Raw genomic sequence first — 13,078 nt, forward strand, 5'->3', positions numbered from 1 at the left:
CAATTTCAGTGCTTGTCATTGGTCTGTTCATATTTTCTATTTCTTCCTGGTTCGGCCTTGGAAGGTTGTGCTTTTCTAAGAATTTGTCCATTTCTTCCAGGTTGTCCATTTTATTGGCATATAGTTGCTTGTAGTAATCTCTCATGATCCTTTGTAGTTCTGCAGTGTCAGTTGTTACTTCTCCTTTTCATTTCTAATTCAGTTGATTTGAATCCTCCTGGTTTTTCTTGATGAGTCTGGCTAATGGTTTATCAATTTTGTTTAACATCTCAAAGAAACAGCTTTTAGTTTTATTGATCTTTGCTATTGTTTTCTTCATTTCTTTTTCATTTATTTCTTTTTTTTTAAAGTAATTTTAATTAATTTATTTATTTTTGGCTGCGTTGGGTCTTCGTTGCTGCGCAAAGGCTTTCTCTAGTTGGGGCGAGCTTGGGATATTCTTCTTTGCAGTGCGTGGGCTTCTCATTGTGGTGGCTTCTCTTGCTGTGGAGCACGGGCTCTAGGCACGGGGCCTTCAGTAGTTGTGGCATGCAAGCTCTAGAGCACAGGCTCAGTAGTTGTGGTGCCTGGGCTTAGTTGCTTCATAGCATGTGGGATCTTCCTGAACCAGGGCTCGAACCCACATCCCCTGCATTGGCAGGCAGATTCTTAACCACTGCGCCACCAGGGAAGCCCTTATTTATTTATTTCTCATCTGATTTTTATGATTTCTTTCCTTCTGCTAAATTTGGGGGGTTTTTTGTTCTTCTTTCTCTAATTGCTTTAGGTGTAAGCTGCGGTTGTTAATTTGAGATATTTCTTGTTTCTTGAGGCAGGATTTTATTGCTGTAAACTTCCCTCTTCGAACTGCTTTTGCTGCATCCCACAGGTTTTGGGTTGTAGTGTTTTCATTGTCATTTGTTTCTAGGTATGTTTTGATTTCCTCTTTGATTTCTTCAGTGATCTCTTGGTGATTTAGTAGTGTATTGTTTAGCTTCCATGTGTTTGTATTTTTAAAAGTTTTTTTCCTGTAATTGATATCTAGTCTCATAGTGTTGTGGTCGGAAAAGATACTTGATACAATTTCAATTTTCTTAAATTTACCAAGGCTTGATTTCTGACCCAAGGTATGATCTATCCTGCAGAATGTTCCATGAGCAGTTGAGAAGAAAGTGTATTCTGTTGTTTTTGGATGGAATGTCCTATAAATATCAATTAAGTCCATTTGGTTTAATGTATCATTTAAAGCTTGTGTTTCCTTATTTATTTTCATTTTGGATGATCTGTCCATTGGTGAAAGTGGGATGTTAAAGTCCCCTACTATGATTGTGTTAGAGCCGATTTCCCCTGTCATGGTTGTTAGCTTTGCCTTATGTATTTAGGTGCTCCTATGTTGGGTGCATAAATATTACAATTGTTATACCTTCTTCTTAGATTGATCCCTTGATAATTATGTAGTGTCCTTCTTTGTCTCTTGTAATAGTCTTTGTTTTAAAGTCTATTTTTTCTGATATGAGAATTGTTACTCCAGCTTTCTTCTGATTTCCATTTGCATGGGATATCTTTTTCCATCCCTTCACTTTCATTCTGTATGTGTCCCTAGGTCTGAAGTGGGTCTCTTGTAGACAGCATATATACGGGTCTTGTTTTTCTATCCATTCAGCCTGTCTGTGTCTTTTCGTTGGAGCACTTAATCCGTTTACATTTAAGGTAATTACTGATGTGTATGTTCCTATTACCCTTTTCTTAATTGTTTTGGGTTTGCTTTTGTAAGTCTTTTCCTTCTCTTGTATTTCCAGCCTAGAGAAGTTCCTTTAGCATTTGTTGTAAAGCTGGTTTTGTGGTGCTGAATTCTCTTAGTTTTTGCTTGTCTGTAAAGGTTTTAACTTCTCCCTCGAATCTGAATGAGATCCTTGCTGGGTAGAGTAATCTTGGTTGTAGGTTTTCCTCTTTCATCACTTTAAATATATTCTGCCACTCCCTTCTGGCTTGCAGAGTTTCTTCTGAAAGATTAGCTGTTAACCTTATGGGGATTCCTTTGTATGTTATTTGTTGCTTTTCCCTTGCTGCTTTTAATTTTTATTCTTTGTATGTAATTTTTGATAGTTTGATTAATAAGTGTCTTGGCGTGTTTCTCCTTGGATTTATCCTGTATGGGACTTTCTGTGCTTCCTGGACTTGATTGACTGTTTCCTTTCCCATGTTAGGGAAGTTTTCAACTATAATTTCTTCAAATATTTTCTCAGTCCCTTTCTTTTTCTCTTCTTCCTCTGGAAGCCCCTATAATTCTAATGTTGGTGCATTTAATGTTGTCCCAGAGGTCTCTGAGACTGTCCTCAATTCTTTTCATTCTTTTTTCTTTATTCTGCTCTGTGGTAGTTATTTACACTATTTTATCTTCTAGCTCACTTATCCGATCTTCTGCTTCAGTTATTCTGCTGTTGATTCCTTCTAGAGAAGTTTTAATTTCATATATTGTGTTGCTCATCATTGTTTGTATGCTCTTTAGTTCTTCTAGGTCCTTGTTAAATGTTTCTTGTGTTTTCTTCATTCTGCTTCCAAGATTTTGTATGATCTTTAGTATGATTACTCTGAATTCTTTTTCAGGTAGACTGCCTATTTCCTCTTCATTTGTTTGGTCTGATGGGTTTTTACTTCATTCCTTCATCTGCTGTGTATTTCTCTGTCTTCTCATTTTTCTTAACTTACTGTGTTTGTTGTCTCCTTTTTGCAGTCTGCAGGTTCATAGTTCTCGTTGTTTTTGGTGTGTCCCCAGTGGGTAAGGTTGGTTCTGTGGGTTGTGTAGCCTTCCTGGTGGAGGGCACTGGTGCCTGTGTTCTGGTGGATGAGGCTGGATCTTGTCCTTCTGATGGGCAGGACCGCATCCGGTGGTGTGTTTTGGGGTGCCTGTGAACTTAGTATGATTTTAGGTAGCCTTTCTGCTAATGGGTGGGGTTGTGTTCCTGTCTTGCTAGTTGTTCATCATGGGGTGTCCAGCACTGGAGCTTGCTGGTCATTGAGTGGAGCTGGGTCCTAGCACTGAGACAGAGATCTGTGGGACAACTCTCGCCAATTGGTATTATGTGGGGCTGGGAGGTCTCTGGTGTCCAATGTCCTGAACTTGGCTCTCCCACCTCAGAGGCTCAGGCCTGACACCTGGCAGGAGCACCAAGACCCTGTCAGCCACACGGCTTACATGTAAATCGGTTACATTCTCCAATCCAAAGGCACAGGGTCACTGGCCTTCTGCACTCAGCTCAGTCCTCCAGCCGAGCATTGTCTTCTGGGCCTTTTCCATATGGAGAGCCTGCTTTGGATCCAGGTCCAGCTGCATTCCCTAGCATCTAGAAGAAGCAGCTGATGCCCCCATCCTCCCTTATCCCTGCCACAACTTGTCACGATCCTGGAGTGCCTCCATTTGTGAATTTATAATCATTTCAAAATAAAAGTTGACAGTTACTCTTCGGTTGGCAATTTCCCTCCTAAAGTCAGAATTTTGGGGCTTCAACCTGAGCACTTACCTTGACACTTAAGCCTATTCAAAACGTGTTCCTGAGGACAGTTTTGAACTTGCCAAAAAGTGATCTCCGGCCTACCTGTGAGCATGCATGGGAGGTTTGAAAGAATTGGAGTTATCTAATCAGGCCAGTGAAATCAGGATTGAGACTCTATTTCAGTGATAAAATGATGTATCCTACAGAGTAAGGTGACCAGAAGTTTGACACGTCCACTGAGAAAGGAACAAAAGGAGAAGTGAAATGGACTGAATCTGCAGGATTCCCTTTCAATCAATAATACAGAAGGCCTGTCTTTCACTCACTCAACAGGGACTACAGTCTTCCACTGTTTGCAATCCAACTACCTTAGAATCCTACTTCTGGTTTGGTTTTATCAATTTGACAATTGATATTCAAGGGGACTAGGCTAAGGAACCACATAGTCATTGATGTGTCTAGATTCTCTGAGATTGACCATTGTATTAAAGCCACATCATCAAATAGCTACAAACCTACCCTATATAATTATATATCCCTGTATGAAGATCTTACAGCATTGAAAGTTAATATTATATACTTCATTTTTTCCATATTTAATAAAATAATTTACCATATTGCTATGGACTGAATTTTGTCTCTTCAAAATAAATGTGTGGTGGCTATCTCTCCCAGTGTAATGGTATTTGCAGACAGAGCCTTTGGAAGAAAATCAGATTTAGAGGAGGGAGATGGTGGGATGCTCATTATAGGATTAATGACCTTATAAGAAGAGTCAGAGACACCAGGGCTCGCTCTCTCTCTGCCTTGTGAGGACACATTGAGAAGGCAACTATCTGCAAGCCAGGAAGAATGCTCTAACCAGAACCCAACCATCCTGTCACCTTGACCTTGGACTTCCAGACTCCAGAACTGTGAGAAAAATTAATTTCTATTTTTTAAGCCAGTCAGTTTATGATATTTTATTACAGCAGCCTGAGTTGACTAAGACATATGTGGAGAATATTTTTCTATACTCTGAAAAACGTTATCTGTGGTTTATTAATTACATTGTTCAAATTTATATTTTATTGTTTGAAACAATGTCAAGCCTGAAGAAAAGTCATGAGTATAATTAAAAAAAGAAAACAAAAAACTCTTGTACACCCCTTGCTCTGGAGCCCCATTCAAGTTTTGCTAAATGTGATTGGCTTTAAAAACAAATCCACAAATTCTTTGAAACTCATAAAGGGAAAGCGGGTCCTCTTTTATGACTTTCTTCATATTTCTATTGCACCAATTATATTTTCAAGAAGTTTTGCTTTAACAAAATTAGGAAACATTTAAGTCAGAACTCAGAGAAATAAAATAAGTCACAGAGAAGACTGTCAGTAAGGTGCTCAGAGGAAGCAGCTATTTTCTGACGATGGCATAGTTCATTATTAATACACCTCAAAACCTGCAATCAGTTTTCACCCAGAAATTTGGGGGCCAGAGTGGTACTCATCTTTAACATCTCTAAAAGCTTTATCCTCTGTAAGTTTAAAAAACTAGAGACAGTAACCATGCAGATGTGCTTTTGAAGCATTTCCTCAGGCTCGCTGGGGTGGGAGGAAAGGAGGAGGAGGACTAATTTAAAAAAACAACTAGAAAATTGAGTTGAGTGATTTACTCAAGTCTACAGACTTGAAATGCCACACCGAAGAAAATGAAGTGATTGCACCTCCCTTTCCTCAGCACCTGATCTCATCACATTTCTTCAGGTGCCGTTCAGACCAAGCAGCTCCATCCTGCTGGCTGAGTGTTACCATGTTCTTAGCATTTGGACAGCCTGGAGGAACAACAGTCCTATGTAATAGAAAGGTTGATTCCAAAGCTCACCCCATCACAATGTCCCAATTTAACAGACAAGAAGAAGGATGTAGAAGACTAACTAATAAAGACAAACCAGAAAATACTGATTTCAACCCAGAAACATAGTGTTTAATTTAAAGGCAGCTCTTTGGAAAACTCTTTCTTCTGTTGTCAAATAAGCATTGGAACCTATCTTTCCAATCATTCAATTAGAACAGAGACAAAGGAATGACACTCTTGGCTTTCAAGCAAACACTAGGGCACAGGGTGGATGCATGATTCGGATTCACTATTCTTTCAAATTGACAGTTTTAATTTCTACTGCCTGATAAAAAAGAGACATCCTTTCTTCTCATACATTGAGCCATTTTCTACTTTTCTCTCAAAGGCAAAACAGAGAGATCTAACTCCAACTAATGGCTTTTAATTTAACATGAAAGTATCCTAAAGGACTAAAGTCTTTCACTTTATAAAGTCAAATGACCTGCACTTTGTTTTCTAAGTTAATATACTACTTGGAATAAAAGTGAAAATACAAATCGCAGTTGATTGATTCTGCCTGAAAGCACTAAATTTAAGAGTCTTCTGCGTGTAAGGGTTCATATATTTTATTTATTGACCTGGTCTCAAAAGATAATTGCATTAAGTAGTATCTTTGACCAATATTACGGAATACAAAGGAAAATAAAGTTGTCAAGTATGCATATGAGAGCTAAAGTGTAAAACTCCCATATATTCAATGGTATAGACAGGGTAAGTTAAGGTCAAATAAGTATATTCAAATTAAAATTTAAGCAAAGTACTACAGAGCAAGTCAAGTAATATCAAGAGTAAAAACGTTAAAAATTGAAAGCATGTGACTGACTGATTGCTGAACATGCCGATGGGGTAATGAGGGCTGGTGGTATTCAGGTAACTACATGCCACTTTACTTCCACCCTCCTGCACCCTGAAAGTATTTAAGTGCATCAAGTACATCCCTGCTATGCTCCAAGTAGAGTAAATTTGAGTATCCGGAGCCACACTAGATCTACAAATAATTTTAGTCATAAGTGATTTTGCCTCAGCTGGATAGACACACTTATTATCTAAATAAATTCAACTACTTCTGCCACCTGGAAAGAGAAGTCCATGTACGAAATGCCATTTTTCTTAAAATATAAATTAGAAGGATTCCATTTTAATCCCTATGGATATTGCTTAAATGGAAAATTTCTGTGTCACAAATTTAAAATTCTAGAATCAACCTCACACAGATCTCTTGTCACGTGCAACTTTGAAGTCTTGTCAGCACTGCTACCTAATTTACATGAAATACCTTGGAGTCACTGTTTCTTTGTAGTATAGTTTGTTAAATATTTAAGCACTGCTTTAAAGTACACATGAGGTTACTAATCAATCCCAGTGCCCTTAAATTGCATGCTACGTTATGCACAATTTTCTCCTCTAAGCATGTGAAATTCTAAATTATATTTGCCATTGATAACTTTATTTTCCTTTATTTTAGAAGTATTACAGGAAAGAATAAAGCTACTATAAAGTTCCTATGCCGTATTCTGGTAATGGAGTAAGGACCTCACAGGAATTTGAGAATGAGTGTGTATGTGTGTATGTTTGTGTCTTTGTCTGTGGGTCTATCTGGGTTCTTCTGTGAGAAACAGAAGTGTGACTGGATACTGAGGGGAATTTTAATCATATTAAAGTACTCCCCTAGGACTTCCCTGGTGGTGCTGTGGTTGAGAATCCACCTGCCAATGCAGGGGACACGGGTTTGAGACCTGGTCCGGGAAGATCCCACATGCCGCTGAGCAATTAAGCCCGTATGCCATAACTACTGAGCCTGCGAGCCACAACTACTGAGCCTGCGTGCCACAGCTACTGAAGCCTGCGTGCCTAGGGCCCGTGCTCCACAGCAAGAGAAGCCACCGCAATGAGAGGCCCATGTGCCACAATGAAGAGTAGCCCCCGCTCACCACAACTAGAGAAAGCCCATGCTCAGCAACAAAGACCCAAGGCAACCAAAAATAAAGAAATAAATAGATAAATAAATTTATTTAAAAAATAAAAATAAAATAAAGTATTCCCTAACTTAGCATTATTTATGAAAGATGTGGCCCTTGCATACCCGCATCAGGTTAAAAGCCAGGGTTACATGTTATAGACACTCTCATTATTCCCTCCTGTGTGACGCTTCCATCCTTTACAAAAATCTGCCTGGATTCTGTAATTATGAACTCAAAATTGTATTAGTTTATTATTTAGGATCTTCTGGAGTCATATGATACATAAACATATTGTAAAACTGATTAATTTTTTGAGATAATTGGAAAATATAGATTAAACAAGAGTATTATGAAAAATAAACTCAAAGCTGTGTGTATATGTTTGAGACAGAGAAAGAAATGGAAAAACAGAGCTAGAGTGAGATATATGTATTTATCCATCTATACATCATACAATATACCATGCATACATCACACACATACAAAGGGGAGAAAGAGAGAAAGAATGAATAATAGGTCAGCAGAGATGACTGCCCTAAGACAGTTAACTGAAAAGCAAAAAATCCTTAGATTTTTTAGGGAACACTTTTTCCTCTGACTTAATAGCCCAATTAACAATTCAAAGATGGCAACCAGGCTACCAAGAAAAAGAGGAAATAAATGTGAGTATCCATCTACCTCCAAGAAAAATTATAAAAACTAGTTATTGGGTCTAATTTTGTGAAGACAGTACTTCACTGCAATAGTTATGAGAAAAATCAAGGTAATATAAAGATCAGAGAAAGTTAGAATTCCATGAGATCATAAAAGACGTCAAGAGCTCCAGAACTACCCTTCACTTATGAATACAAAGTACCCAATGCAAATATCTGAAATGGATGAAATAATTTTTGGTTACGTGTGTAATATCCTAAAAGCTATGAGGATTATTTTGGTATCAAAGCTGATAACTGCAGGCACTACCAAGGTTTAAAGATTGTTAAATATTAAAATCACATCTGCCCAATCCCTCTGAGTTCGTTTTTACTCTGGTTCCTGACTTTCTCACCAACTAGCAACTCAGCATCAAGGGCCCTAAAGTCAATGTCCTTTCTGATTTGTTTGTGCTCTTTGCCAAGGAAAATCCTCATGATTTTTTTAAAATAAATTTATTTTATCTATTTATTTATTTTTGGCTGTGTTGCGTCTTTATTGCTGCGCGCAGGCTTTCTCTAGTTGCAGCGAGCAGGGGCTACTCTTTGTTGTGGTGTGCGGGCTTCTCATTGTGGTGGCTTCTCTTGCTGCAGAGCATGGGCTCTGGGTGCACGGGCTTCCGTAGTTGTGGCACGCGGGCTCAGTAGTTGTGGCTCAGGGGCTCTAGGGTGCAGGCTCAGTAGTCGTGGCGCACGGGCTTAGTTGCTCCACGGCATGTGGGATCTTCCCAGACCAGGGCTTGAACCTGTGTCCCTGGCACTGGCAGGTGGATTCTTAACCACTGCACGACCAGGGAAGCTCTCCTCATGATTTTTTAATTAAAAAAAATTTTTTGGCTCCCTGACTGCCAACTCAAGACTTAGGAAGGCCAGTGTTTATCCCATGTACATGTTTACTCCTGACCTTTTTAAGGAGTCTTAAGAAAGAAAGAGAAATGAGGCTGATGGGCAGTCCTGGGAACCAGCCCAAGCACTAACCCAATGGTGCAGGCTCCAGCTACTCATCAGAAAACTCACGAAAGAAAGAAAGGAGGCCCTCGGGGACAATAAGGATGGTGGTGGTAGATTGTGAGCCAGACCAGAGATGCCCAGTGAAGATCCCCATTCTACAACCTTTGTTGAATTTCATTGCTATTTAATAGTGTATCTTTCTTGAAATCCACGCAGACCCTGGTGTCTGGGATATTGGCAATATCAATATTATCTTTATTAATAAAAACAAAAAGCTAACCTTTACAATGTCTTCACTATGTGCCCAAAACATTCTAAAAACACACATGCACACACAGGCATGTGCGCACTATCATTTCAATCACTTAGATGAAGGAAAATAGACGGCATAGATTTACCCAAATTATTGAATGGTGGAGGCAGAATTTAACCCAAACAGCCCAAGAGCTGAGGTCATTTACCATGCAAACTGCTCTCACATGGCCCACAGGCTCTGTTCTACCTAGGTATGATAGATATCCCATGAACTGTCCCCAAACTCAAATTTGGGAAACGCTAAGCCAAACATATTTAATTTTTTAAATATAGGCCTCTTTGTCTTTTAAAAACATTTTATCAAAATAATATGTGTTGTGGTTGTAAATCAAATTATTCAAAAGCGATTGTACTCAAAATGCTTAAAATAGTATTAATAAAATCCTTCCCCATTCCCAATCGTGCTTTTAACTTTCTGTTATTTTGCTCTTGTTGTTGCTTTTTCATTTCAGTTGGTGGTTGACACTAATGGCCCTAATATTAGAATAATGACTTTAATAATGTCTCAGTAATAGGTGATTAGCACTATTTCTTGACTTATATACTTTTGAAGATAATTATGAGCCCTAAAGAACAGGAATTTAATTTACTTACAACCTTCCCCTTACTTCATTCTAAAGTTGATGTTTTAGTTCTTCTTTTGCATATCTTTTACTGTTGAGTAACACCTCTAACTTGTATTTATCTATCACCTTGAGTAATCTTTAATCATTGTTTGCACCCCACCTTTTCTTCCACCATCCACACTCAGTTTCCTCCACCTAACCCTGCCTGAGACGTGCAGCTTTGCTTTTATATCATTAAGGCTAATATTTATAGTGTCTTCTGCAACCACGACCAGAGCTTTCTGTTTATGACTACTGGAAAATCAAATGATGTGATATCATGATATTATGCAAGACTCAATTTCAGGCGTGGGGACCGTAGATATAAAAAAGTAGTTTCTTGTTCAGTTGCGTATTCTTTCAAGAAGTAAACAATGTTCCAAGACCTCCATCTACAGTACCTGTAACTTTCAGCTTTTCAGCCCCAATGGTAATCCCATCTTCATCTGCAGAAAACAGCACCCTGCCATCTTCACTTGCTCTCACTTCAAATCTTTTACACTGAGCTTCCACAGCATCAGCTCCTATGGTCAGAGGAAAGGTTTAAAAATGAATCTGGTATCCAGGAAACCATTAACATGTATTTTTTTAAAAAAAGAAGAGAAATATATATATTATTTAATCTCTACAGTATGTTTTATACCTAAATTAATATTTTAAAATTACCATCCTTTTCAGGAGGCTATCTAATTTGGTAAGGTATTGCTGGGCTAGGTTGGTTGGGTACACATCTGACCTCTAAATCCTGACATAGTCCTGACAAGGTCTGTGTGGGTTTAGCCAGTTAGAAAATCTCTGCATATACACAAGGGAGACAATGTCTGCTTTGTTCTTGGTGGCAGCCTGAAGACTTGGCATTTTACCTGGCATGTGCTGGATGCTTCATAAGGACTTGTGGACTGAAGGATTCTCGTGTTTTCTCTCTGCAAGTAGACAATAGTGCCCATACTTGCTACATCACAAGGTACTTATAAAGCATTATTCAGCTGTGAACCTTTAGTTACTCTACACTTCATAGATTCAATACTGCAATTTGTTCACTCTTTATTACTACTGAATGTGAATCCATTTTAGATTCAATATTGCAAATGTATATCTATATATACATACATAACATATATATTTAGTGTTCTCCAATGTATCTTCTAATCAATAATTTTCTTTATTAAAATATTTTAAAGAAATACAATGACATCATGCAATTGAAATCTATTTTCAATTTATTGGACAATTTTGCACATTGATTCATCCACAATCCACAAAGCCAGCTCCCATATGTGGAAAACATAATTAATTTGAGAGTGAGCAGGGCTTCAGCAAGAAGATCAAACTGGTCAGGGGCTGAGCAACTGCTATTTCCATAACACTGATTTCTTTCTTTTGGCGTAATGCATTTGGCATATGGATCTGTGTCTTCCCCTCCTGTTGAGATCTGGAACATCCCTCTGCTGCTATCTACATCAGAAACTCCTGGCAAGTACAATGTGGTCCACTCAGGGACCTGGGCATAGCACCCTTTGTGCATATTTCTTTTCATTTCTCTCTACATATGCTATGGACTGAATATTTGTGTACACCCTAAATTCATATGTTGAAATCCTAATTCATAATGTGATGATGTTAGGATATGGGGTCTTTGGAAGGTAATTAGGTCATGAGAATGGAGCCCTCCTGAATGGGATTGGTGCCCTTATAAAAAGACACAAATAAGTTTGCTTTCTCTCTCTATGCAGTCTATGGAGTGAGGACACAGGGAGAAGCTGGCTGTCTGTAAGCCAGGAAGCAGCCTCTCACCAGACACTGGATTTGCTGACACCTTGATCTTGGACTTCCAGCCTCCACAACTGTGAGAAATAAAAATGTTTTTCAGCCACCCAGTCTATGGTATTTTGTTACAGCAATCCAAACGGAGTAAGACAATGTACTACCATTTTTTGTTAGCTATATGACCCCCAGGAATTCAAAACAGGAGATTATATTTGTATTCCGAAACGCCCTCTAAATTTAAAACTGTGTCTAGTTTCTAGTAGGCTTTTAGTAGGAGAATGTTGTAGAGGTGAATGAGTGCAAGACTTAACTTTCTTCCCATTTCCTTAGTCCTCAACCCCATCTCAGCCCTACTCTCAACCCTAGTCCATGGGTTTTAGTACTTACACTTTAGTAACTTACACCTCCCCATCATCATAGCTCCTGAGGAGTACTTAATAAGAGGAAGACATTATTCCAAACTGGTAATATGTGGGATAATTTCTCTGAAAACAAGAAATTTTTCTTATATTCTGAAACTACATATATGTTTTCAGGTCCACAAAGAAAATGTGAAAACCTCCAATGAGAACAATGCTAAATACTTAAAAACTGGTGTTAACCATGCCAGCTATCAAGTTCAAAAGAGCATAAATTGTATTTTAAAGTCTGTTTTTTTAAGCAAATAACTTTCCTTCTGGGATTTAATGGTAATATTGGAGAAACCATGGAAGACCTATCATTCCTGGTCACAGTCATTGCATTTGATCTTGCAAACATTATTTCAGCAGCCTGTGTTCAGCTGATTTTGTTTTCTTCTCATCATGGCCTAACTTTCCTGTATTGAGCTTTTAATCTTTGAACCATAATAACTCAAATGGATGATGTTCAAAAAGCCATGTTTGAGGCCACATGTGTTGATAAAAGTGATTTCTGAGTTTTGAGGCTTCTGTGTTTCAATCTATTTTCAGGGCACTGAGGCATACCTTAAATATGAACTGCCAAAAAGATATTACAGATACTATACATGTAAAACTTAACATGTACACTACCTTGCTTCCTTCAAATATATTTAATTATTGGGTGAATTGATCCACAAAATATATCACTGACTTTAATGACATTGAAGTATACAGATCTCTGTGCTTATAGATACATACATACATACACACTATATACACACACACAGCAGCAAGACTTTTCTTGGCATAATACTTAATGTTGTTATATGGGAGACAATTTATTAACATAAAAATGCTATACTATAAGTCACAGAAACTATTAGAAATATAAGTTAAGTGTCTGGATGTGGCAAAGTATGCTGAAATCTTAATTCATTGCATTTAAATAAGCAAAAGAAAATAAGCAGATTAGAAAACATTTATGCACCTGGAATAGAAGAGATGCATCTAGGCCATAAATAAATGGATAAAGACTCATCCAACTGAAAAATAGATATA

At 38.0% G+C, this 13,078-nt stretch overlaps 1 protein-coding gene across 1 annotated transcript in view; it reads right to left on the reverse strand.

The window, feature by feature from the left end:
* SGCZ (sarcoglycan zeta) overlaps positions 1 to 13,078 on the reverse strand; it is a 322,461-nt gene that overhangs the window by 36,246 nt on the left and 273,137 nt on the right. Inside the window, exon 4 of the mRNA XM_067721579.1 lies at positions 10,274 to 10,396. Within this exon, the coding sequence (XP_067577680.1) occupies positions 10,274 to 10,396 (123 nt within the window). The remainder of the gene's footprint in view (positions 1 to 10,273; positions 10,397 to 13,078) is intronic.

The sequence above is a fragment of the Pseudorca crassidens genome, chromosome 21 (assembly GCF_039906515.1).
Source record: "Pseudorca crassidens isolate mPseCra1 chromosome 21, mPseCra1.hap1, whole genome shotgun sequence".
In the NCBI taxonomy this organism is placed as follows: Eukaryota; Metazoa; Chordata; class Mammalia; order Artiodactyla; family Delphinidae; genus Pseudorca; species Pseudorca crassidens.